This window comes from Hippocampus zosterae, chromosome 4 (genome assembly GCF_025434085.1).
Source record: "Hippocampus zosterae strain Florida chromosome 4, ASM2543408v3, whole genome shotgun sequence".
NCBI classification, from domain to species: Eukaryota; Metazoa; Chordata; class Actinopteri; order Syngnathiformes; family Syngnathidae; genus Hippocampus; species Hippocampus zosterae.
In genome coordinates this window covers 4,605,181-4,631,672 of record NC_067454.1, presented here as the reverse complement: position 1 = coordinate 4,631,672, position 26,492 = coordinate 4,605,181, and the positions used below count along the sequence as shown (strand labels likewise).

General features: G+C 43.8%; 1 protein-coding gene across 2 annotated transcripts; it reads left to right on the top strand.

The window, feature by feature from the left end:
- The first annotated feature begins 97 nt into the window (after positions 1-97).
- Positions 98-26,492, top strand: mapk8ip1b (mitogen-activated protein kinase 8 interacting protein 1b). Of its 2 annotated transcripts, none has more exons than XM_052062468.1 (12): positions 98-267; positions 6,351-6,462; positions 11,367-11,621; positions 16,343-16,424; positions 18,083-19,195; positions 20,512-20,587; positions 22,081-22,253; positions 22,489-22,592; positions 22,674-22,790; positions 23,114-23,184; positions 23,491-23,589; positions 24,480-26,492. In XM_052062468.1, the coding sequence occupies exons 1-12, from the start codon at positions 191-193 to the stop codon at positions 24,550-24,552; spliced, it is 2,352 nt and encodes a 783-aa protein (XP_051918428.1). In that variant the 5' UTR covers positions 98-190; the 3' UTR covers positions 24,553-26,492. The 2 variants fall into 2 exon arrangements, with proteins under 2 accessions (XP_051918428.1, XP_051918427.1); XM_052062467.1 differs by lacking the exon at positions 98-267 and adding an exon at positions 3,596-3,854.

The window sequence follows — 26,492 nt, the reverse complement described above, 5'->3', positions numbered from 1 at the left end:
GTATGCTGTATTTCACATGCCTGAGCACAATCTGGGGCTTTCCAATTTACGACAGCCCTTGAAGGCATCATCCTTTCGCAGCCTACGGTATCAAATCTCTCGCGTCAGGTGTGTCAGTCCAACCGACCGCCGGGCGGCTGCGCTGCTGCTCGCTGCTCGATGCTAACGGAGACATGATCGGGCGAGCAGCATGGCGGACGGCGAAAAGCGGGAAGGCAGCCAGCAGCCCGACCGCAATCTTCAACACAAGTCTGCAGCCAGCCGCAGGTAAGAAACGGCTGCGAGGCTTGGGTTCAATGAGGGCTGAGATGCTTGTTTGCTTGCTAGCTGGCTTGCTGCCATTGAGTTCGTGGATTCGGTATTGATGGAGTCTCTCGGTGTTTTGGTTCTCTCTGTGTTATGGTTTTGGGTGTGTTTTATGATCTGAGGTGCAGCTGTAACGATTGAAGTTTGAAGTTGAAGCTGTAGCTGTTTTTATTTCGTCCCAGTCTTCTGATTCCGTTCTCTATCTATCTATCTATCTATCTATCTATCTATCTATCTATCTATCTATCTATCTATCTATCTATCTATCTATCTATCTATCTATCTATCTATCTATCTATCTATCTATCTATCTATCTATCTATCTATCTATCTATCTATCTACAAAAGTAAACGATCACTTCAAAATGTTAACATGACATTTTTTTTCATTGTGAATTGCTATGTTGTGTTATCAAGCAGTTTATCGTACTGAATCACTAAAGGAACTACAAATATTGTACTAATTCTGTGCTTAATCATGCCCGCAGTTTCGCGTACTGCTGTATCACTATAATAAATTAATACAAAAAAAAGTATAATGGTTGAATAATATATTTTCTTATGGGTTATGTGTTTCCTTTTTTCTATGTTGATTAATTGCCTGCTGTTTCTTTTTTACGTGAAAGTAGATTTATTTTAATATTCTAATTGTAAATAATTTGTTACTGATAATTACTGTATTTTGATTTCGGTGTCATACAGGGAATCTTCCCTGTCTCTTGAGTTAAATTATAATAGTTTCAAGACACAATTTCAGGATTCATATGAATCCAAGTCAGACACAAATGCAATCATGTTTTTTTTAATCCTGAATGTAACTGAACAAGTCCTCAATCGCAAAGAGAGAGAAAAAAAGACTAGCAATATGTCACAAACGTGCTATTGCAATCTTGTCAACAAGCAATTCTGTATTTGTTTCGAGAGATTAAATCGATCAGTTTCAAAGCCGTTTCTCAACAAGTGTCGAGACAGGATATCAATGTTATCCGCTATGAATCGTTTTGATGCACTTTATGGAGCAGGAAGAGTTCGCAACCAACAGTTGCTTCAGTATGTTGTATACAATAAAATATCCAGATATGCAAATGAGATTGGTCTGAGCCAACTTAACACCAAGTAGCGCATGTGTTACAATTTCACAGGGTGTTACCGCAGGGAACACATGCACACATGAATAATTGATTTTGTAAATTCGATAATGGCAAGAGCGAAAGAGGATCGTCTAACCTGCTGCTCAATTTTTCAAGCACATGTTGAAAAGCTTTCTCAAGAAGTTAATAGATCATTATTTAACGTGCAGTCATCCTTGCAAGCCAGTCATCTGTGCTGTGTTGATCAAAATGCGACATATTTAAAATTTCAAATAACATGTTATAAATCAAATGATAAATCTTGAGGTGGAAGTTCTGTGAAAAGATGCACCCCTTCACGACTGTGCCAAACGTCTTTGCGTGAACAAAATGCAGTTCATGATGCACACCATACGGATATGCCGTTAATAAAAAAATACTTCACAATTTATAATGGATTTTCATTTAACATTCAACCAAACTAGTCGATTATTCTTTGATGTTATTTTTAAATGGCTCGCGGGTAATCAGTGTGCACAAGGTTGTCTTCAATTGATTGCTTCAGAATTGCTTTTTTTTGTTAGAGAAGGGAAAGCTTGTCATCTTTAGCCCTGAAATTGGCTTCAACCCAGTGGAGCCATATGTTGTTGTTGTTGCCTTGTTTTCCTCCATCACCTCCATGCCCTCACCACCACCACCTGTCTGTGTTCCAATTCTTCATCGACCATTCACAAGGACTTGGATAGATGATTTATTTGGAATGATTTTGCCTTTACTTCAAATAAAACAAATTGGTATGGGGTGAATGTGTAAAAGGCGGCCCGGTAGTCCAGTGGTTAGCACGTTATGTATATATCATATGTACAGTATATCTATCTATCTATCTATATATATATATATATATATATATATATATATATATATATATATATATATATAAAATTATTTTTTGGGGGGGGCGGGTGGGGGGCGCGTGCGTGTGATAGCAAGCGTCTCGGCTACGTGCAACCGCCTGCGTTGTTGTTTCAGAATATTGACAATGCACAGCAGAAGTAGCAGAAAACAAGGTCCTCCCGCCAATCAGTGTAATATGGTGTGTCCCTACAGAAATTATTTGGCACAGCAATGTACTACAAACTTGTAAATGAATTATTATTATTATTATTCCAGGGCGGCCTGGTAGTCCAGTGGTTAGCACGTCAGTTTCACAGTGCAGAGGTACCGGGTTCGATTCCAGCTCCGGCCTCCCTGTGTGGAGTTTGCATGTTCTCCCCGGGTCTGCGTGGGTTTTCTCCGGGTGCTCCGGTTTCCTCCCACATTCCAAAAATATGCATGGCAGGCTGATTGAACACTCTAAATTGTCCCTAGGTGTGAGTGTGAGCGTGGTTGGTTGTTCGTCTATGTGTGCCCTGCAATTGGCTGGCAACCGATTCAGGGTGTCCCCCGCCTACTGCCCGAAGACAGCTGGGATAGGCTCCAGCACCCCCCGTGACCCTAGCGAGGATCAAGCGGTACGGAAGATGAATGAAAATGAATGAATGAATGTGTAAAGGTGAGAGTGTGAGCGCGGATGGTCGTTTGTCCATACGTGCCCTTCGATTGGCTGGCAACCGGTTCGGAGTGTCCCCCGCCTACTGCCCGCAGGCAGCTGGCTTAGGCTCCAGCACACCCGTGATTCTCATGAGGAGGATAAGCGGATCGGGAAATGATCGGATGGGTGGATGATCGCATTGTTGTGTCAATCCTTCAATGATGATACGCATTTTTTTCCTGTTTCTTCTTCTCGCATCAAAAGCTAGTCATGATTGTAATTTGATGAGTGGTGTGCTTTTCTTGATTTACGACCAAGAGTGTCGACTGTATTCTAACTGCTGTATGCTTAGTGATTTTGGACCAACAATCGACAGTATTTTGCTCAGATGAATAGAAAGGGAATAACAAAAGGTTAAAAAAAAAAGTCGTGTGTGTGTGTGATCAATGGGCCTCATAAATAATTGAGCATACCCATGGTGCATAGCGAGAGGAGTGCCCCGTTGTGCTGATGTTTCTCTTGTCGTCCGGCAAGTATTCTGCTTACGCCAGCGTTTTCCTGCCTTGGCATAGTAAATCTGATGCACACAGGCAGACCAAACATCAGAGTGGAAAAGAGAGGCGTGAACAGATTAGATAACACTCCCCACCCCCAACCCCCCTGGCCCGAGATTCTCTGCTTTCAACTATTTCCTCACGGTATCGCTTCTGTGCAAAGAAGCAACAGCAAGCTGGGAATGTAACGCTTCTTGCATCGACCCGCGTGAGCCGCACCTCCACCCAGCTCTCCTCCTTGATGCTCCTCCCCCCCTGCTCCCCCCACCTTCTTCACTCTCAAAACCCCTCGCTCCTTCTCCTCTTCTCGGCTTCGGATGCCCTCCTCACTTATAGTATGGACTCGGGAGGGGAAGGAGAAGAGGGTTGGATGGAGGACCAATGGGAAAAATGGTAGGACACGTCGCCACGCTTTCTGTCATTTTAATTGGAATGTTGCAACATGGCCGCGTGACCTTGTGTTTGTGTGCGGCCGCTAACGCGCTCTCTCTTTTTGTCGACTCTTTGCACGTTAAAGCTTGGGGCAGGCTTGCCCTTGAATGGAGGGGTATGCATATGGCTTTGTGTGTCCTGGGAAGAGATGTTGTGCCTGCAGAGCAAAAAAAAAAAATAGCTTGACCGGGGAATGCACAGCCCACCTCATGTTGTTATGACAGTGGCATGAGTGCTGTGTAAATCGGCCCGTGCTGGGCTGGTTTTCATCCATCAAACGAGGGTGAATTATGTGGATGTGGCATCTGACAGGAGCGTCTTGCTCCGGTCCCAAGTGTGTCCTTGCAAGAGGACGACGCTGATGAATGGCTAGCAGCTTGCACCACTGTGGTCTCGAAGTTAGGAGCATAAAGCTGTGAATCATCTGGGACAGATGCAGGTGTACTGTCCAGCCATCTGATTTAATAACTAAATGCCAGGGTCAAAATGTTAAGTGTGCGATGCTCTTGATAGATGTTGTTGTTGGCCACTTTGTTTGGGAACAACCACAACAACGAAATGTCATGTTGCACTTTTAGAATGTTTTCGTCATCTGAATTGAGATCTGTATTCAGGTACAGGTTCTTTTTTTTAATTCAGTCAGCTTCAAATAGAAGACAGGAAATACAGATTTTATTGTTGTTGTTAATCAGGGAAACAGGAAATGCAAAAGGCATAAGATGATGCTGGAGATGTTCATTTAGATGACTCCATCAGATTCCAAGCCTCATAAACTCAATGACTCCAAACCAGCCTAGTGTAAAACAGCTGCAGTAAAAAAAATCTACTTTTACTTCACAAAACTTGTGTTAAAAGTTCCTGTTTTTGTCGAATCAGCAAAGGCTGAGCGACCATGTGTCGCTCAGTTATGTGCTCTCTCTTACGAGTACCAGTCAAGAGGCGAGCAGCAGCATTTTGGACCAACTGGAGACACTTCATGGAGGATTGGCTTCCGCCAAAATAAAGTGCGTTTCAGTAATCCAGCCGAGATGTGACGAAAGCACAAATTAAATTTGTGAAAAGGAGATAGACTTTCAAAAGGGAGAAGGGAAAACTATTTTGTCATTTCAGATGTAGCAGGTCTGTCTTCGAAGCTGAGAAGGATTTTTAAAACCCCCAAATTTCAGTATATTTCAAAACTGGTCAAACCCAGAGACAAAGGCCGGTACGATCTAAAGTCCAGTTGCGATTCGATGCTCTTAGAATGAAATGACCTGGATGAATGGGAAGAGTCTTTCTTTTTGATCTTTTTAGACCAGTCCTGCAGTATATATTGAACACTCATGCTTAGGAATAAAAACAATCTACGTGGACACTACTGGTCCAACGTGAAATTAATTATAATTAATACTGCGGTCTTGGGAGGATGACGATACATCCCTTGAAGAGGTCCAAAATGACCTAACAGTAAATTAATGATCAAAGTCAACCCAAGAGAGAATTCCCTCCTTAAGTCAAGTCAAGTCAAGTCAACAGTATTTCTAGAGCACTTTCAAACAGCCATCGCTGCATACAAAGTGCTGTACATGGAGCGATTTAACATATACAATAAACAGTAAGACGAATCAGTAATAAGTAATAAGTAATAAGGTGGTAGAAAGCACCAAGCAGTAAAATCAATAGCAAATCTAAGTCATGCTGAGTCAAACGCCAAAGAATACAAGTGAGTTTTGAGGAGGGCTTTAAAGATGGGCAGCGAGGAGGCTTGCCGAATGTTCAGTGGGACCTTAAGACACAAGTTAGCTGCTCTGGATCCTCAGAGTTCACTTCAAAAAATTTTTTGCTGGTACTGCAAAACTTGTAGCTTGCGTCAGTTTTTTTTTTGTGTTTGTATGTAATGTTTGTACCGTTGTAATAGAAATAAATCATGTCTGCATTTTCACGTCGTTTAAAAAGACTTTGTATACAAACAAAAGTCATTATATTTTTCTCGCTGTCGTCATTTTGAACACGATTGCAGTTAAGGATGCATTTGTGGAGAATAATCTCAATAGCAAGGTCATCCTGGGGCCATTTCATCTGATTGAATGGATTGAGTCGTGAATGGAACAACCACCGTGAAGCAAAGGCGGCATAAAACGTGATTGGAACGTGACGTGATTAGAAGGACGCACAACTCAAAGTTAACGTTGCCGTTTTAGGAGCAATTTTGCTCATCGCCGGCTTCATTTGAGGAAGTCGGTTTTGTAACGTGAAGCAGTTTGAGTTGCTTCCTTTTGGAGGAAAAGTGCTGTGGAAAAGTTGGGTTGTTTGAAATTGGTACAATGGTTACCATTCAACGGATTTCCTCTTGAGAGTTCCGAATTTATGACTTTGTGCTAATTTGCTCAACGCAATTTGAAGAGGAGGTTGATTCCTGATTAAGTTTGTATTTGTTCTCTAATCTGTCACTTTCTCTTGAATCCCTTTTTTTCCCAGGTTGACTCACGACATTAGCTTGGGTGAGTTTGAAGATGATGACCTGTCAGAGATTACGGAGATCACAGACGAACGTGGGATGAGCCTCAACTGCAATGGCCCAGATATCAAGGTAAGACTAGAGCAAAAGGAATTCAAACTTTGTTTTTTTTTCCCTGTTAAAAATTCATACCGTGCATTTTGTTGTCTGCTGCAGTTTCTTGTATTCAGCAAGGTTCACGCATTTTGGAGACAAAAGTGAAGCTGGGTTTTTGCTATCTGGAGATTAAGGACATTATTCCTGCTCAGTCATGTTTTGAAGGGTGTTCATGTATAATGTTGAAAAAAAACTAAACAGATAAGGGCTGGAAAGACAAAATTACTTTAAAAAAATACATGATGTCCATTTTTGTTGTGCAAGCTTCCTGCCATTATACTGTATCAACGTAATAATTGATATTTACACGTTAATATTCATTCTGTAAGCTTAGAGCAAGTTTTGGGCATTCTGTCTTAGCCCCCCCCCCCTTTTTTTCCCCCCAACTGGAGCATGTTTGAACTATCAGCAAAAAGGATTGAACTGCTACAGCGAAAAAAAGCGAGCTGAATGTATTATTCTGTCAGATCTTTTTGGGGGCTCCATTCGCTCTGAACCCATCGACGCCTCCTCCTTCATCAACTCCACCAATCGTTTCTTCTCTTGTAACCAAGGCAACGGGAAGGTCGAAAGCTTTCGTTCCCCTTGAGTCATTGTTTTGCGAGCAGATGAGCATTCGATATTTTTGGGTCTCTACGTGTGCTTTGTCATGCCTTCGTAATTGGGTTACTAATCATAGAACAGCCTTTGCTGAACGGAAGCCATGTACGCACATGATGTGATGAAACTCATTTCATTGCAGATGGAAGAAATGTGCTGGAAGCATAAGTCGGGCTTACTCAAGCCTTTGTTACGATTTGGATAAACACATGAACCGGAAAACGTTGAATTTCGGTGCATCTGAAACTAAGATGGTAGACGGTTGCACAGCAATACTGAGCTTTTGTCAGTCCTCAAGAGGGGTGCAGTATGATCATGTAACGCTGTAACATATCTGAGAATTTTATTCATTCATTCATTCATTCATTCATTCATCTTCCGAGCCGCTTGATCCTCACTAGGGTCGCGGAGGGTGCTGGAGCCTATCCCAGCTGTCTTCGGGCAGTAGGCGGGGGACACCCTGAATCGGTTGCCAGCCAATCGCAGGGCACACAGAAACGAACAACCATTCGCACTCACACTCACACCTAGGGACAATTTGGAGTGTTCAATCAGCCTGCCACGCATGTTTTTGGAATGTGGGAGGAAACCGGAGCACCCGGAGAAAACCCACGCAGGCCCGGGGAGAACATGCAAACTCCACACAGGGAGGCCGGAGCTGGAATCGAACCCGGTACCTCTGCACTGTGAGGCCGACGTGCTAACCACTGGACTACCGGGCCGCCCTGAATTTTAATTTTTTATAAAAGCTACACTTGACTCGACTTCCATGACTTCTGCCAATTTACTCTGCTTTACTTCCCAATATTTGATTCGGTCTACAATGAAGAATTAACAACCTTGTCCCCCGTAAAGTTTTTACCCAAAAAGAACCCGAGCGCAACTGAATTTATCATCAGGCGCAAACAGGTGTTCTGCGTCTTCTCGTCATATTTCAGCATTTCAGCAATGTGTGGAGAAAGCCCAGCCCTGTTTAATAATGCATGAAGCGTTGGTGCACTTTCAGAAAGCCCGGGAGTGTGTGGGGCTGTGTGGGACCTCGGCACCGATCGTTTACTTGATGTACTTCAACCCACAGTGATGACATCATCATTGTGCTCACCCTCCCAAGTGGCTTCAGGCTTCATCTTGTCTCGTCAGTCACTGACTGTACATACTGTGCACGTACTGTAGCTGCGCGGCTGGGATCGACTACAGAATCGCCGCAACGCTTAACAGGCTGTGTAGTGGAAAATGAAGGAATGAATGAAGCCCTTGTTGCTAATTGTTTCAAAATGTATTCTCTATAACCAATTAGAACAAATCACTAACACGGTAAAGGCTGCATGTGAGCGGCAACCAACGAAACGGCGGAACGAGGGTGCGCGGAAAGAGGTGTTTCAGCAAAACAGCCATTGGCACTATTTCCATGGCAACCTACTTTCACTTCCCGCCCGCATGCGTTGGGGATGAAAATACAGCAAGAGGTGGTTTGCACTGCCTCCATGGATACTGCTCACGTCATCTCATCCACTCGTGGGAAGAGATGACCCGGCCTCATCATCAGCGCAAACGCAAACACACATGCATCTTGTGTTCTTCCCCCCCCCCCCCCCCCCCCCCCCCCCAACAATTCAGGGATGCCTCGAGGATTATTTAATTCAGGGTGGATAACCACTGGTAATGTTACAACTGTTATACTGAACGGATTGACTTCTGTTGCGGTGAATGTAACGCCACAGTGAGACGTTCTTAAGATTAAAATTTTATTATTATTTTTTTAAGTTAGTTATGATTTTGATTATTTGTGAGTCATCAAGTTGCGATCTCGTATGATTGTCAGATTTCCCCCCGCCCCCTGCTTTGGCTTCTCTGATTGGACGAGAGCTGAGCATCACAGTATTGCAGCGTCGCCAAGGGGGCCGGCAGCAGCAGCAGCAGCAGCAGCAGAAGCAGGCGCTCCTCATCCGCCTCCACGTCGTCACTTGTCTCCTAGCAACACAGCGGTGCCTTTCAAAGGGGCCCGTTATAAATTCACGCCGTAAAACACGAGAAGGGAGCAGGCAGAAGCGGGTCACATTAGCAGATATTGATCTTCGCTTTGAAATAGCCGAAGGGAAGGAAAATGAGGCTTTTAAGCATTCAAACCACTCGCTGGCGTTTTATTGATGCGCCTCCCCCAAACATGCATTCAGCCACGAGACCAGTATTTTGATTCAATAACTTTGATTTGATTTAAAGAATGCAAAAACACACGCTCCTCCTTCAGAGCAGCATACTGGAAGATGAACAATGCCCGTCGCCGGTAGTATCACTTTTGATCTCACTACGCCAGCGGTCGGCAAAAATAAAAGCCTTCCATAAGCCTTAGAATGAAGGAAACATCTGCCGTTTGTATCTATATGAGCTCTATTAGCCTACTATCAAAATGCACTGAAGATCTACTTTTCGATCAACCAATGTCCCGCGATCGACCCGTTACTGCACATGCGCGCATACGCACGCACGCACCTATGCACGCATGCCATAATGAGCAATAGCCAAGACGAACGAGGCACGGGACACACTTTTGCTGCATATTAACGATTGTAGCTCATGTGTACCGTTTAAAAATGCTTCTCTCAGTCCTCCAGATTCCCATTCTTTGCCAGTACCCTCGGTGAATTGTACATGAAACATAATTTAAAAAAAAATTTTTTTTTACAACAGCCATCTGACTGACATCCCGCCCTACTAATAGAAACGTGGTGTCGCAGGCTATGACGCAAACACTCGTTGACAGAAATAGTGAAATGTAATATTCATTCCACACACTTATACAGCATTGGAAAACATGAAGAATTTTTGTGTCATGTTTTTCCTCTAACTGAAACCATATCAAAACAAAAAATCTGTTTCAATTGTCAAACATTTTTGAAAAAGCCCCAGGGAGCCACTAGGGCGGCGCTCAACAGCCGCACGCGGCTCTTGAGCCGCGGGTTGCCGACCCCCGCACCACGCCAATTTATTTCGCGTTTCTATGAGAAATGAGACCAACCTCAAAACTCATTGAGCCTCTTTGGTTGTTAATTTTCAGGCCACATGATGCAGGCGTGTCAGAAGTCTCGATTGGAGAATCGCCCGTTTAAAAAAAAAAAAAACATGAAAAGAGACCGCTATATATAATTTGGGAGAGCGCTTGCTCGGGCAAAATGAAGTTTGAAGAAAATAGATGTATAGATGATGTAATTAGTTGTGTTGGGCTGGAAATGGAACAAAAAAAAAAAGAAGTTAGCAGGGATGGGCTCCAGCAACCTCCGCGACCCTCTTCGGGATAAGCGGTGTTGAAAATGGATGGACGACATCATAGCATGTTTAGCAGGTCTAATCCTGGATGCACCCGATTAGTGAATAATTCTGCTTCCATGTCTGTTTGCATGAGCAAGTCAAGTGCCTGGAAATCACGCCCAAAGTGGAGTGAATTTCATTCAAAGTTAATTCAAAAGCTGTTGGATCTGTTTGACGCCTTTGACTTAACAGGACTTGTGTAGTACTGCAACCTGCAGTTAAGAAAATGTTTGCCCCCTGCTGGCACAAAAAATAAATTCCCCAAATAACCTCTGTGCATACTTGCCATGCATGCAGTACTATCGTGTAAAAAAATTTCATGCCACACCAAAAAAAAAAAAAAAAAACCTCAACAAATGTGTTCATATTGAAATCGTAATGATCTTGTGTCAATTCCCTTAGCAATTGACTTTGAAATGTGGGCCTGCTAAATTCAATGCAGAGCTGCGTTTTTCACTCTATTTTTAGAGCAATTTTGTGTGTGTGTGTGTGTGTGTGTGTGTGCGTGTGTGTGTGCGTGCGCGTGTCTCATAGTGAAGTAAAGCGAGACATCTGAAAGCTCTTCTCCCTTTTAAGTTATTTTTTTCTATTTTTGTGTCCGTTACTGCTTAAAAGCTAATGTCGTCATAATGTTACCAACTGGTAATGTAGTGGAGATTTAAAAAAAAAAAATTAGGCCATGTCAAGCGTGTACCGTCTGTGTATGTTGAAGAAAAAAATAGAGCAAAGCTGGGCAGCTAAACACTTGGATGCACTAGGGGGAGGGAATACAATCTCTCACCACAAAACATCCTCAGCTGTGTTTGGCCGCTAAGCAGCTCAGTGTTGATAGTGATGAGAGAACTGCAAGGCTATAAGTCAAGGAATTTTCTAATTGGCCAGTTGGGTCTCCTCATCTCGTCCACGCGCACGCCCTCTCTGTCTTGCTCACTCTTGTTTGTTTCTCCACTCTGACTGCCTTCCAATCACTGCAGGGCCACATGAGGCGAGGGACCAATAGCAGGCCGGGGAGGGCAGAGCTGGGCGCTGTCGGACAGCTCCAAGCAGAGATGCTGCATTTGGATCTCATTGATGGTGCTGGAGGTTTCCGCGGTGACAAAGAGTCCTCCAAAGCCTCCATCGCACCTCTGCCGGTCACCAAGGACCCTACAGTACCTGTTACCATGGATACCTACCGGCCTAAGAGACCGACAACACTCAATCTCTTTCCAATTGTGCCCCGCACACAGGTAGTTTATTTTTTTGTTGTTGTTGACATTATTGTACACATAAATCTGAGTGAGAAAATATGATGTTTCGGTGATTAAGATTTCATCTCATATTCTTGATTTGTCTTTTCGAGCAAATAGATGTTATCTTACTATTGATAATCATGTTTTTGCATTTGCTCCAAGAGGATGCGTTCACTCCGCTGAACCAACATTTCTATTGTCAAGACGTTTCCATCCCTTTGCCATGTGTATCATTTCAATTTAAACAACAGTGCTGACCTTGTTTTATGATCACTGTAAAGACAATGCATGACGGTGTAGGTTGACTGCCAATCGGACCAGTGCACAATTGCTTATTTGAGCTTGTGAGGGAAAGTGTCACGGGACTGCGTGCCTGTCGGCTGTCTTCTCAAACAGCACATTTATCTTTTCAAAGGCTGTGGAGTAAGTCGGGAAATAACCCAGCCGAATAGACAGGAAGTTCTAAATTGAATCGTGTAGTGTGTAAACGGCGACGGATGATTATGGTGGCAAAGTTTTCGTCAGTGACTCGGGCATCGTGGTGCGACCGTGTTGCCCTCTGACGTTTTAATTTGACCCTGTTGTCAGATACAACTTACTCTGACTCATTCAGTGACGGCCGTTTTCAGACTCTTCGTTAGCCGACCACGTTGGAAAAAAATCATAAAGCCATACCTGTGATTGGATGCCTCGAAAAAGAAAAAAAGAAAAAAACATCCTTGGCATTGAATGAGTTTGAAGTATAGACTTCATGCTTCTGGTCATCAGATAGTCATCATGCTCCCTCAGGAGTCACGTCGTGATTTAGGACTTTTTGTGGTTATATATGTATATATTATATGTACAGTATAATATGTATATATATAATTATTTTTTGAGAGGGGTGGGGGGGGGCGCGTGCGTGTGAAAGCAGGCATCTCGGCTACGTGCAACCGCCTGCGTTGTTGTTTCAGAATATTGACAATGCACAGCAGAAGTAGCAGAAAACAAGGTCCTCCCGCCAATCAGAGTAATACGGTGTGCCCCTACAGAAATTATTTGGCACAGCAATGTACTACAAACTTGTAAATGAATTATTATTATTATTAGTATTATTATTCCAGGGCGGCCTGGTAGTCCAGTGGTTAGCACGTCAGCTTCACAGTGCAGAGGTACTAGGTTCGATTCCAGCTCCGGCCTCCCTGTGTGGAGTTTGCATGTTCTCCCCGGGTCTGCGTGGGATTTCTCCGGGTGCTCCGGTTTCCTCCCACATTCCAAAAACCATGCGTGGCAGGCTGATTGGACACTCTAAATTGTCCCTAGGTGTGAGTGTGAGCGTGGATGGTTGTTCGTCTCTGTGTGCCCTGTGATTGGCTGGCAACCAATTCAGGGTGTCCCCCGCCTACTGCCCGGAGACAGCTGGGATAGGCTCCAGCGCCCCCAGCGACCCTGGTGAGGATCAAGCGGTTCGGAAGATGAATGAATGAATGAATGAATTAATATTATTCCAACCGCCCCGCCCAGCTCTAAAAATGTTTACCTCCACATGGACATCAAGAGAAAAATGGGGAGAGTCAAAGACAGGAGTTGTACTTAAAAGAGGCAGTGTTGCGTTAACGGTTGAAGTAGGGGAAGATGCAACAATTTTTGTTCCACCCTTTGATCATGGAGGATATAGTAAAACAACACGTCAGGTATTTACCATTTTGCAAATTTGGTGTCATTATAATAGAGTACAGAAAGTTGGATTTTTTTGCCCGTTTATATACGTCTGCTTATGCAACAGTCTGAATATCTTCTTGCTGATTCTCCAGCACTCCTCCAGGCTTGTAGGCTGTCAAAATGATCTTTTGAGCAGCGTCGCATTTGTCAGCGCTTTGGTTTTTCCACTTTCCCCCCCGAGGTGGAAAACTGACTGTACCATTGCCCTTCCGAGTTTCCTGTCTGCGTTGTGAGTTGTCACATGTAGAAAGGGGTGAAGCACCGCTTCGAAAGGCGGAGTTGTTTGGCCGTCATTCACTCTCTACACACATTTTTAGACTTGCCTAGTTTCACTGATGAGATTTTAAAAAATTGAATAAAAATCCATGTGTGTACAAATACATGGATTTGGTACACTACCTCATTTGAATCCCATATATTTTTCAGTTTGCCAAATGTTTCATACAATTTTTGTGTCATGGCGCAACCTAGTGGGGATGTTGTTTAATTACACTGCGTTCGATCATTCGACACCACGCGGACACACACACACACACATTCCAGTGCGACTTATATGTTTTTTTTCCCATCTTTATTATGCATTTTATGGCTGGTGCGACCTATACTACGGAGCAATTTATAATCCGGAAAATAGGGTACATTGTACACTTAAGCATATCATTACTCGTAGTGGCCCTGCAATACAAATGTGTGGTTGTTGGAAAACAGACACAATGACGAAAAATGACGATAGATGAATTTGTTGGTGGTTGCGGTCGCTTTCATTGCGATTTCATCCATCGGGCGGACGGCAATCCTATCCGATTGTGAAACTCTCACCGACCTCTGCGGCTGAGATGATTACATAACAGGCAAGCGTGCCAACGATTTCTGGGTCGTATTCTCCAACACGAGTGCTTGAGAGTTGTCGAGCGACGCGGAGGCAACTGGGTGGTTGCTTCCAGGTCAGTGAATCAATAAAAACGTCAACCGTGTATTCGGTTCTGCTTCATTTGGCAGACTTCTATGGCTGGAAAAACAAAAGGGACAAACTACAGTACTTTGAGTGTCGGGAGTTCATTGCCTTGACTCTTTTAGTGACAAACATTTGTAAATGTTTTTTTTTTTTACGCCTTGATTTACACAAGCAGGTTTTATTTTGTTGTTTGCACTCTCTAAAACCGTTTGAGTAAACGCGTTCAGACAGAGAGCCCGACGTGATATCAAGATTAATCCTGAGTCTTGATAATCTCCCATCTGGTTACACCGCACTTGTACTTCAGAGTAAATCTGGCCTCGCAGGCAAAATCGACCTGAAGTCATTCATCTGCGGACACATCATTCGCTCTCAATGACAGGTCCGTTATCGGCATTGCCTTCGACTTCGAAGAGTTGTGGCAGGTCTTCGTTTTCCGTCATGCCGCATCACGTTCGCGTCTGTCTGAGTTATTAATAAGCACGCCACATGAGTCATTTTCCCAAAGCCATCACCTTTTTTTTTTTTTCTACTCCTGGCGAGATGGTTCCATGTCTTTCGTTACCACGACGACAGCTCCGGTCACTGCCTGGTATGCAAGATTGGGAAGTGAGTCATGCATCGGCGGGTGGATATAGGATAAGGGAACCAGATATTTGCAAGAGGATATTTTGATCGCAGGACTTTCCAGTTCTTTATTTGGATCCCGTTTGCTCTACATTTGTACTGTATACCCGTGTACAGCAGGGGTGCCCATTATGCCGATCGCGATCGACCGGTACCTCGCGATCGACCGGTAGATCGCGGACTGGTCCTAAGTCGATCGCGACGGATGTAGAGGAGGAAAAAAAAAACAAACAACATTTGTGTGTCTTTATGCATGTTCGTAATATATATTTTTTTTGGTGTTAATGTACACTGCACCCTAATCATCCTATCAGTCTCATTTTCACAAAAAGTATTTAAAAATATAAAATCAAATAAAGCAGGTGGTAAATCTTTAACCTACGGCGACGCGTGATCTGCGTCACCGGAAGTCGTTAGCGCTCAGCAGTCTGCAATTGCAGCTAGTGATCAAAGCCGTTGCGCTACATCTTTTATCGTTGTGATTATTCGCATTCAGAGTTTGTTTCGCATACAGTTCACCGAGGGCACGGGCAAAGAATAGGAATCTAGAGGGCCGAGGGAAGCGCAAGGTTACGCGTGAGCTACGATAGTTAACAGGCTGCAAAAGTGTGTTGCGTGCCTCCGCGTCTGGCTGTTGCTCATCACGGCGTGCGCGGTAACGGGTCGATCGCGGGAGGTTGGTTGATCGAAAAGTCAATTTTCGGTCCAAAAAATGGTGGGCACCCTTGGTGTACATCAGGGGTGCCCAAACCTTTTGGATCGAAGATCTACTTTTCGATCAACTAACCTCACGGGATCTACCCTTACCGGCGCGCGCACACACACACACACACACACACACAAATTTAAGATTTACCTGCTTTATTTTTTAATTATTTTTTTTGTGAAAATGAGACTGATAAGATGATTAGTGTGCAGTGTATATTAACACAAAAAATATATTACTAACATATACAAAGACACACAAATGGTTGTTTGTTTTTTTTCCTTCTCGACACTCCTCGGATCTACTTGGGACCTGTCTTAGATCTACCGGTAGATCAGGATCTACCTAATGGGCACCCCTGGTGTACAGTGTATCAAAAACACAAAGCAGCAAGATGTTTGGAGGACAAACGTCACTCTTTTTTTTTTTTGGTCTCTACTTTTAAAGTTAAATGGTATCGAAAATTACAGTTAATCATTGTACCTGTATGTCTTCCCACTGGGGAAAGGGTCTGGTTCCCTTTAAATTCACACCACTACGCACAGACAAAAGACTCATTCAGTGCATATTCACCAGGGGAAAAAAAAAAAAAAGCTTTGTGTGTGCTGTGTGGTGAGTTGAGAGACAAAAGGTGGAGTCTCAGGATCCAGAGCTTGGTCGCTTTTTCTCTTCATCTTCTTCTGCTGCCACCACTTCCTTCATTCGTTCTTGACCTCTGCTTTTCCTCAGGACACGTTAAACAACAATTCCTTTGGCAAGAAATACAGCTGGCAGGATAAAGTTTCAGGCTCATCTTCACCTCTCAAAACTGGTGAGTTGTTGTTGTTTTTTTTTTTTTTAAATTTGCCTCATATGAACTTAATTAATGAAGGAGACATGGCACGCGAAGACCCGCGTGTGCATTTTTCCCCAATTGAATTTGCTCTTGACAAGTCACAGAATGACACTCGTGTTTGAATTGAAATGGTTCACGGCTGAGTGAGTTTGATAGCAAGCCGCTTAGGCTGCTGATTGACTGCGTGCGTCTGCGTGCTTCCGTACGTCGGGGACGAGCAGCGAGCTGTCTCGAGTCATTGCTTTAACTCTCTTGACCGCATCACGTGAGGCAAAAGCTGGATGCAATCCCGACAGTATCACAAACGGCGGGTGGGGGGGGGGTCTGTACAAAATCCCGATGGGATAACTTGCCTCGGTTGCTCTCGCATGTTTGGTCCGCTGCGCTCGTCCCATTTTAGTTTTGTCGCTGCTATTTTTAATTCACAAGAAGGACTTTGTGAGTTTGTGTGAAGGACTTTTCAAATGAATCGCTCATTTTTAGTGTGGTGTCGTCAAATCTGGAGCTCACGTTTCAAAACAAAAAAAAACTGCACACATTTGACCAACAGACAAACGATAAGATAAGTTCAATCAAATGTGATTTGTTTTTTTTTTGTTTTTTTAGTAGTTCAATAGTTTATGTGGGCGGCCCGGTAGTCCAGTGGTTAGCACGTCGGCTTCACAGTGCAGAGGTACCGGGTTCGATTCCAGCTCCGGCCTCCCTGTGTGGAGTTTGCATGTTCTCCCCGGGCCTGCGTGGGTTTTCTCCGGGTGCTGCGGTTTCCTCCCACATTCCAAAAACATGCATGGCAGGCTGATTGGACGCTCTAAATTGTCCCTAGGTGTGAATGTGAGCATGGATGGTTGTTCGTCTCTGTGTGCCGTGCGATTGGCTGGCAACCGATCCAGGGTGTCCCCCGCCTACTGCCCGAAGACGGCTGGGATGGGCTCCAGCACCCCCCGCGACCCGAGTGAGGATTAAGCGGTTCAGAAAATGGATGGATGGATGGATAGTTTATGTCTGCGCTTCGCAAGCTCGACGACAGATTTACTGTAAGTCAAATAAGGTCATCGTTTCAAAATCCAACATGATCCGAGATACCAATTTCACTTTCATCTTGAATGCGTCTTTCTTTATTTTTACATTCAAGCGCTAAGATGTGAATGAAAAAAAGGTCCGGAAATGTAGTAGCTGTTTTTTTTTTGTTTGTTTGTTGTTTGCTCAGTAGCAATCCAAGAACTCCACAGTATCTCAACATTGTATTTCCTGTCCCTTAAATGTCGAATTCCATTGAAAAGACTCAGCAGCTCTTTGCTAATCTGCCGACGTCTGCCTATCATCCCTCGTAAAATCACCGTGTGAGCACTTCCTGTTCGCGGATTATGACATAACCGGTCAATCGCCATGACGAAGGCGTACTTTGACTTTTTTATGAGTAATGGGGATTTATCTGAGTAATCCCGACATATGTTACCTAACCTTGCATACTTTTTGCTCTTCCGTTTTTTCCCGCGCTATGTTTTGTTGCCATGTCTGCCTTTCACGCTCATGCCTGCGTCGTGTTCTCAAACTCTGTCTACGCATGTTTTTTGTGTTTTTCTGTGCGTGTGTGTGTTTGTTCATCTCGCTGCGCGTCTTTTCCCGTCTTCCAGGTGAGCTAACGCCGCCGCGCGAGCACAGCTGCCTGAGCGACGAGGACAAGGTGCGGAGCGGCGGAGGCGGCGGCGGCGCGCACACCAAAGACCGGGGCACCTCCACCGACGCCCCCTGCAGGCACTCGCACCCATCCGGACCTTTGCAAAGCTCGACGGCGCCGGCGTCGACGCGTCCCAAGTTTCAGGAAAAAGCACCTGCGCCGCCGCCACCGCCACAGAATTACAAACCGGCTCCTCTCTATCCAACGGGGAAGGTGGACGGAAGTGGCTACCAACACGAGAGGATCCAGTACCACCCCGAAGCTCCTTTGGAGCCAACAGAGGAGATATATCTGACCCCAGTGCAGCGCTGTTCGAATCCCTCGGAGCCGCCTTGCACGCAGGACCGGCCTTTCCTTTCGCAGCTGAGTGAGCAGGGTCGCATGTCCATCAGCTCCGATACAGAAGGCCCGCCTCCTTACCAGCCGCTGCCCGACCAGTCCAACAACGCCTCCATCTACGAGGAGGACGAAGCCTACGTCGCCCCGCCTTCTTACGCCTCCTGCGTCGAATCGCTCATCACGCCGCCTAGCATGGCGCTATCAACTCATCCTTCCCTGGCTCTGGACTTGAGTCTCAAGGGGTCCGTCGAGTATGTGGACGCGACGGACGAAAGCTACTGCGGGGAAGACGAGGACGTGGACAGGATCATCATGGACGAGCGGATCAAGAGGGCGGTGGGAAAAGTGGAAAGGGGCAACAGCAGAGCCGCCCTGCTAAGAACTTCCATGAGCTCCGACGCCAGCGGCCTGTCGTACGACTCGGTCAAATACACCCTGGTAGTGGACGAGCACGCTCAGTTGGAGCTGGTCAGTTTGAGACAGTGTTACCGCGGTTACAGCGACGACAGCGATTCGGCCACCGTCTACGACAACTGCGTCTCGTCCCCCTACGAGTCCGCCGTCGGGGAAGAGTACGAGGAGGGAGACGGCGAGGAAGATTGCGCCCGTTCGGGGGGAGTCCGACGAGAGGCCACCGCGTGTCTGTCCGAAGACTCCACGCCAGATGTTGACCTGCATTTCTCCAAGAAGTTCCTCAACGTCTTCATGAACGGGCGCTCGAGCTCATCAAGTAAGTCGGCGTCTTCTCAACACAACCGGTTGGGTTGCAATGGAAATCTTAGCATTGGAAATGTGTACCGGTACTTTTTTTAAATGGATTTTTTTTTTTTTTTTTTTTTTAATTATAACATGGGCGGCCCGGTAGTCCAGTGGTTAGCACGTCGGCTTCACAGTGCGGAGGTACCGGGTTCGATTCCAGCTCTGGCCTCCCTGTGTGGAGTTTGCATGTTCTCCCCGGGCCTGCGTGGGTTTTCTCCGGGTGCACCGGTTTCCTCCCACATTCCAAAAACATGCGTGGCAGGCTGATTGAACACTCTAAATTGTCCCTAGGTGTGAGTGTGAGTGCGAATGGTTGTTCGTTTCTGTGTGCCCTGCGATTGGCTGGCAACCGATTCAGGGTGTCCCCCGCCTACTGCCCGAAGACAGCTGGGATAGGCTCCAGCACCCCCCGCGACCCTAGTGAGGATCAAGCGGCTCGGAAGATGGATGAATGAATGAATGAATTATTATAACATGCACTGCCGAAAATTAAGTGCATCAAGAAAAAGTAAATCAAGTTTTATTTTCGCGCCGTGGAGCAGATACCATTCTGTTCCTTCACCAGACACTTTTTTTCAAATTACAATCTAAAAAGGTTCAACTGAAAAAGTTTATGAGGAAATCTTAAAAAATTTTAATTGACACCGTTTTTGACAAACCAGATTACATGAGAGGGACAAAATCACATCTTTTTTTTTTGTCAAGGCTTTATCCTTCAGTCATTTGCATTAAATTTGAATAAAATCATGTTTCTTTTTTTTTCTGCGGCTCCAATTAAGGAGAATGGTTGTAGTCTTTCGGGCTTTTTTTTTTCCTCCTCTTCCTGACTCTTTTCCTTATCAGGGTGGTTAGCAGCAACCCGCCAGACTTTTCGGTCCGTCTCTTCCATAGTTGTTATTGCTGTCTTGTCTGTTTTGTAATATGGGAAGTCAATTCCTTTTGTGTTTCTTGCATACATGACCAATAGATCTGATTCTGATGCTAAATGCTGATTTATCAGGAAATCATTTAGGCAAAGGAAGGGGACGCCTTGCTCACTTTGGCCCAAAGAGAAAAATATGCTCCATTTGTTTTGTGTGCATGATTAGTTGCAAAAATCTCTTGTTTTCCTGGCGTTGTACATCTTTGATTTTCTTTGTTTTCTGAGCTTTGCGAAACTCTTCCCGGACATGTGGTCCTCGACCATGCAAAAAGTCAAAACAGTTTTGTTCATTTTGCACATGTATCCATTTGTGTCTCTAAAACTAACCATTTTCTTCTTTTTTTTTTTTTTTTGTGGTGCCATAGGTGCTGAGTCGTTTGGCTTATTTTCCTGCACCATAAATGGAGAGGAGCAGGATCAGAGTCATAGAGCTGTCTACAGGTGACGCAAAAATATTCATGGAAATTAAAAAAATTAAAAAAAGAAGAGAGAGCTACTTTTGTATTTCTACAGGAACACCTTTCACAATGTTGACGCCTTTTTTTCCCCACTTTGAGAAAACAAAGGAACAAAGATCCTTTTATTTCAAGAACTTTGTTTTTCCTTTGGATTGGACAGGATAAGCAAACCAGCAAATAATCCAGATTATGTAAAATCTTTCATTTGGCAGCAAATATGGCAAATATGACTAATAAATGTGCGCTTACATAACTAAGCACGGCTTTCTGATCTGAGGGTTTGTCTGGATTGAACACTCGTTTGGTAACAATTGCCCAACAAGCGCCAGCCAGCCTGTTGTTTCATTTGTTGCGGGTTTTTTTTTCATTTTTAATTAATGCATTTCATTGGGGCAGTGCACATTGATCAGCACAATAATAAACATTGTAAATGAACCGGATTTAGCATAAATGCTCATTTTCAGCCATCGTCTCATGCTAAGGAGCGCGTGTTTGTTTTCAGGTGGTTTGACTCAACGATAGCCGTTGGCTTAGATAAACGGCTATTGTTGAACAAGAATGAAACAATCACTAATCGAATGAAAGAAGCTCATTTTTTTCCCTCTATTTGGTTTCAACTGACTGTGACCGCATATTATGTGCAGATAAGTGATTTGTTGATCGATCACCTCCTGCAACACTCTGTGTCGACGTTGTGGTTGCACGGGGGTGGGTGAAGGAGCCACCGCACCGCGCCACTTCTGCTTACAGGAAATAAATCCTTGCTAAACTTATTAGTCCGCTGCTTCAATACCAACAAGAGTTTGGTTTGTTCTCATCCCGTTGTTCATGCAATGCCATCAAATATACGGACCGGGTCTACTTTGTTTTGGTTCATGAGTCTGGGATAGTTCGTTGAAGATAAAGATTTAGTTTGACTAGTATTGTATACCCCGACTGCTGTCAGGCTATTGAATAGACGGTCCTGAAAACCTGGACTCACCCCCCGACACACACATTTTTAAATATGCTTATATTTATATGTTATCTTTATTTTTATTTATATACTTTTTGTCTTCTACTTTCGCCCTTTCATAATTTTGCTGCTGTAAATTGGGAGTTTCTCCACTGTGAGACAAACAAAAGGTTTTCTTATTGCTTTGCATTAAAACAAAGGGGGGGGGGGGAAAATCACCACTTATTGGTATAAACGAGTTCACTGGTTCGTCACACTTGATATGAACTCAGACAGGAACTCAGCCCACGGGCCAAATGTGGAAATGTGCCCCACATCCATGAGCTGAGTAGTTCATGAAAGAAAGAAAACGTTCTCCCCTTGGTGCTGGTGGAATTCTAAGCATGTTTAGTGTCCTACAGTGTCCCCTACCCACCCACCACGCCAATGTTCGCAGCTCAGCATTTGTATATTCATGTCACTTATTACAAATTATGACATTTTTAATATTAATATTTATTTATTTTTAAAAATTTCTGCAGGTTTGTCCCGAGGCACGATGACGAGTTAGAGCTCGAAGTGGATGATCCATTGCTGGTGGAGGTGCAAGGGGAGGATTATTGGTATGAAGGCTACAACATGAGAACGGGCGCCCGGGGGATTTTCCCTGCTTACTATGCTATCGAGGTGACCAAGGAGGCTGACAGCTTCAAAGGTAATTCGCACCTCAAGCACTCAAATATTTGCTGAATAAAAACTGCAAGGCCGTAACTCTAAAATAATTTTAAAACATCCTGTTAAAATGAATGAAATATTTCAAGACCTGTTGCTCGTGTTACTGCAAGCAATCTGCAACGATGAACAAAGTAAAATGTGTTTCACAATTGTACGGTACGGCAAAAATGAATGCGAATGTATGAACACTGCACGCATCTTTTATGTCTCTTCAGCAAAGAATCATGAGTGGCTAGACCGATACCGGCTAAAGTTCCTGGGCTCAGTCCAAGTGCCCTACCACAAAGGAAACGATGTTCTTTGCGCAGCTATGCAGAAGGTGCCTGTTTTCTTTTCTCGAAAGAGGCACCGGTGTGGTCTTTTATCACTTATGTCTTAACGAATGCTGAATTCCTCCCAGATTGCCACCAACAGAAGAATGACAGTCAAGCACAACCCGCCCTCATCCTGTGTCCTGGAAATCAGTGTGAAGGGAATCAAACTGGCCGTTCATGAAGATTATTACGCCTGCGATCGAGTAGGGCTGATCTTTGTGCTTTTTATGTACGCTAAACAATGTCAATTGGACATTTGGTGATGTGTCGCCCCCATGTGGCCATGTATGGACACTACATGCAGTAATTGCGACCATTTTGTTTCGGTCCATTTTTATTCTACGTCAATAGCAAAAAAAAAAAATCATTTTGCACTGTTAATTTTTTTGGGGGGGTGGGACTAAGAAATCGGGTTTTACCATGTTAAATGTCCAACTTTGTTCTTCTCTCTCTACAAATACGTACCTTGAAACATTATTCTGCCTGTCCCTCAACTATTCCTCCTTTTTCCTCTTATCTCTGTCAGAGTAACGAGTGCAGTCACTTTTTCCAGTTAAAGAACGTCTCCTTCTGTGGTTATCACCCCAAAAACTGCAAGTAAGTCAACCATACTAAGAGCAAACTCTCCAATTTCTTCTTTCTATCCTGCTGATCATTTTTTCTTTAGACTTGCGTTTTAACCAACTTTTATAGTGTTGGCCTGAAATTTTTCGAATGTCAAACGTATTGCGGCGAGTTATTTTCGTCTTTATTTTCCAACAGCACAATTCCTGCCTGCTTTTTTTTTGATGGTTTAACGATGTTGTTTATTCACAAATTAAGATGAAATCCCAACCATGAAATCCCCGATCTAAAGAATGGCGACTCGGAGTGATGAATGTTCTCTTTATTGCCTCCCTGCAGATATTTTGGTTTCATAACCAAGCACCCAGCAGAGCAGAGATTCGCCTGCCACGTGTTTGTGTCTGAAGATTCTACTCAGGCTGTTGCCGAGTCAGTCGGGTGAGTTTAATTGTGTCGCAGTACGCACTAAAAATGCTTGCTAGCATAGCACTTAGCCTACAAAGTTGTGAGCGTGTATCTAAAGAAATTCCATTTTTATTATCGAAATGAAGATATACATTTTTTATAAGCAGGCTAAATGTATTCATAGTTAGTTGTTTAATTGTGTCGCAACACTCATTAAAATGCTTGCTAGCATAACACGGAGCCTACAAAGTTAAGCAGGCTATACATAATATATTTCTAGCTATTGTAAAAATTGTAAGAACTGATGGGATTATTTTTCTGAAACGTCTTTAAATGACGATACATTGAAAATTTGTTTTTTTTCAATGTAAAATGTAAAAACAAAAATGAAAATATAACAAAAACCCGATGTGGGGGGAAAAAATACATTTTTAAAAGTCAGCATCAAAAACACGTTTCGGGACACATAAAGCCATCTGTAATTAAAATTTGCTCTTGACCAGTGTTATTGGATACTAATGCTGGTAAACCTATACCAGTTTTAGCTTAATGTGTTTTCATGTAGTCTGGCAACTAGACCTTGTTTTTCATTTGCCATCTGTTTTCCATAAAATGGCCACTTCAAGTTAATCATATCAATAATAATAATAATAATACATTTTATTTGTGGGCGCCTTTCTAGAAACTCAAGGACACCTTACAACAAGCAGTTAAAATCACGAGTACAATGTTAAAAACAACATCAAATAATATTAGAAAAAAATACAACAAAAATAAATAAATAAATAAAATAATGGCTTTATGGTCCGAGTGAATAGGCTTGTCTAAACAGATGTGTTTTGAGGTGTTATCAGTATATACTGATGCTGTCCAGTAGGTTTGTTTGTTGTTTGTATTTTCATTGGCATGTTTCTGTTTTACAGGAAAGCCTTCCAATTGTATTACAAAGAATTTGTGGAGTTTTCATGCCCCACAGAAGATATCTACTTGGAGTAGCCTCGTCCTGCCTTCAATCACAACCGTGTACAGTACATACACACTGTATCATAACATGGTCTTGCATGTAGGAGACATCGAAAAATAAATAACAATATATCAGAGGAGAATGGAAGAAGCCAAAGGATTGTTTTTGAGGCATAACAAATAATTATGCAAATCAGGCATCGGTGATAACGTGGTGTCCGTAAAGAGCACATATGACTGCGGCTTTTGGGGTGTCATGTCGGCTCAGCAGCCGTCGCCTCAGAAGGTGGAAACGAAATTCAACTGCCTTTACCGGCACCGACACACGAAAAGAGCAGGCAGTATAGACTAGGATCCAACACAATGGATGTGTTGGCTTTCAGTGAACTGGAAGGCACCCTGAGAGATGAAGGAAACTCCCGATCTAAATGGGAGTCAACGTTGCGAGGATGAAATGGGCATCGTATGCAAATAACTGAACACGTACTAGCTGTCACAGGCTGACCACTTTGGGCTTTTTGTTTCAAAGCTAAAATATTCATCCTGAAGTGCGTGCGACTGATGGAACTCGCGGCTGCTTCTTACTGAATCCGGGACAGATCGCGCTTGACTAGTGCGTGTTACTAAAACACAAAGTATTCCTATGTCAGGCAGAGAACTTTGGACGGAATCAAGGCAAAGGCTCCGTGAAGTGAATTAAGATACGGCAGGTCCTCTCCGTGCAGCCGGTGCACAAGAGCGGAGAACTTCACTACTAGTGCCTCTTTTTCCATCTTTCATCGAGACCTTCTCCATCATGTTTACGACATTTGAACTCATGCTAAATGATGATGCTAGCGTGCGTGTGTGATTGAATGAAAATTGTGACGATGTAATGTTTTGATGACCCCCCCACTGCCTCTCACGATGCATGCCTTGTTTCCCAGTCAGTGTATGTCTTTGCTACCCTAAAGACGGTTTTTGAATGAAGGGTAATCAGAAAAGAAGCCAAGTAGAAGAATGAATAGCACAGCACAGTTATTTAGCAGTGGGGACAAAACTCAGCTTTCTTACATCCTTGGTCACTAACATTTATTTGTAAGAGATCATTTCATGGCAGGGGCGCCCAACCAGTCGATCGACCGGTCGCCCGCGAACTGGTCCCGAGTCGATTGCGGGGGTGGGAAATTGATTTTCAAAAAAAAAAACATGTGTCTTTGTGTGCGTTATTAATATTCTATATTTTTATGTTAGTGCACACTGCAATCTAAGCGCAAAAAAGTGTTTAAAAAATAAAATGACAAAATAAAGCAGGTCACCTTTAACCTACGGCGACACGAGATCTGCATCACCAGACGTTGTGAGCGGGCAACAGTCTGCAATTGCCGCTTGCCATCACAGCTGTTGCCGTATATATACAGGTATATATTTTATTAAATTCTTCTCATTCAAAATTTGTTTCATCTGCAGTTCACTGATGGCACTGGCAAAGAATGGGAATCTGGAGTGCCAGGAGAAAAAAAAAAAAATTAAACGATACACGTGAGCTACGATCGTGACGTTGTTGCACTGAAGACGCTGCCAAAGTGCGCCCCATGCCGCCGCGTCAGGTCTTGACTAAGGTAGCCACTGATTCCTTTTTTTTACAAACTCACAAGCTCTTATATTGACTTTATTTTTCTGTTTCGTTCGGGGCGTTATTTTGCTCAGCGTGTCGGATCTTCGGTCAAAAAAGGTTGGGCACCCCTGTTTTATAGGATATATATATATTTAACACAAGAATGTTTTTAAATTACCAGATTCTCATCATCTTAAGCCCCCCCCCCCCCCCCCCCCCCCCACCCTCCTCCCGCCCTAGTTCCTGAGAAGACTGCTTCATCATTTCATGACTTTTGTACAGCCAGACGGAACAAGCACTGCTTTGGAGACCGCACGAAAGGTTGTACAGATCGAAATGTATTATCTGTAATGATAAACAATGTTCTAATTTAAAA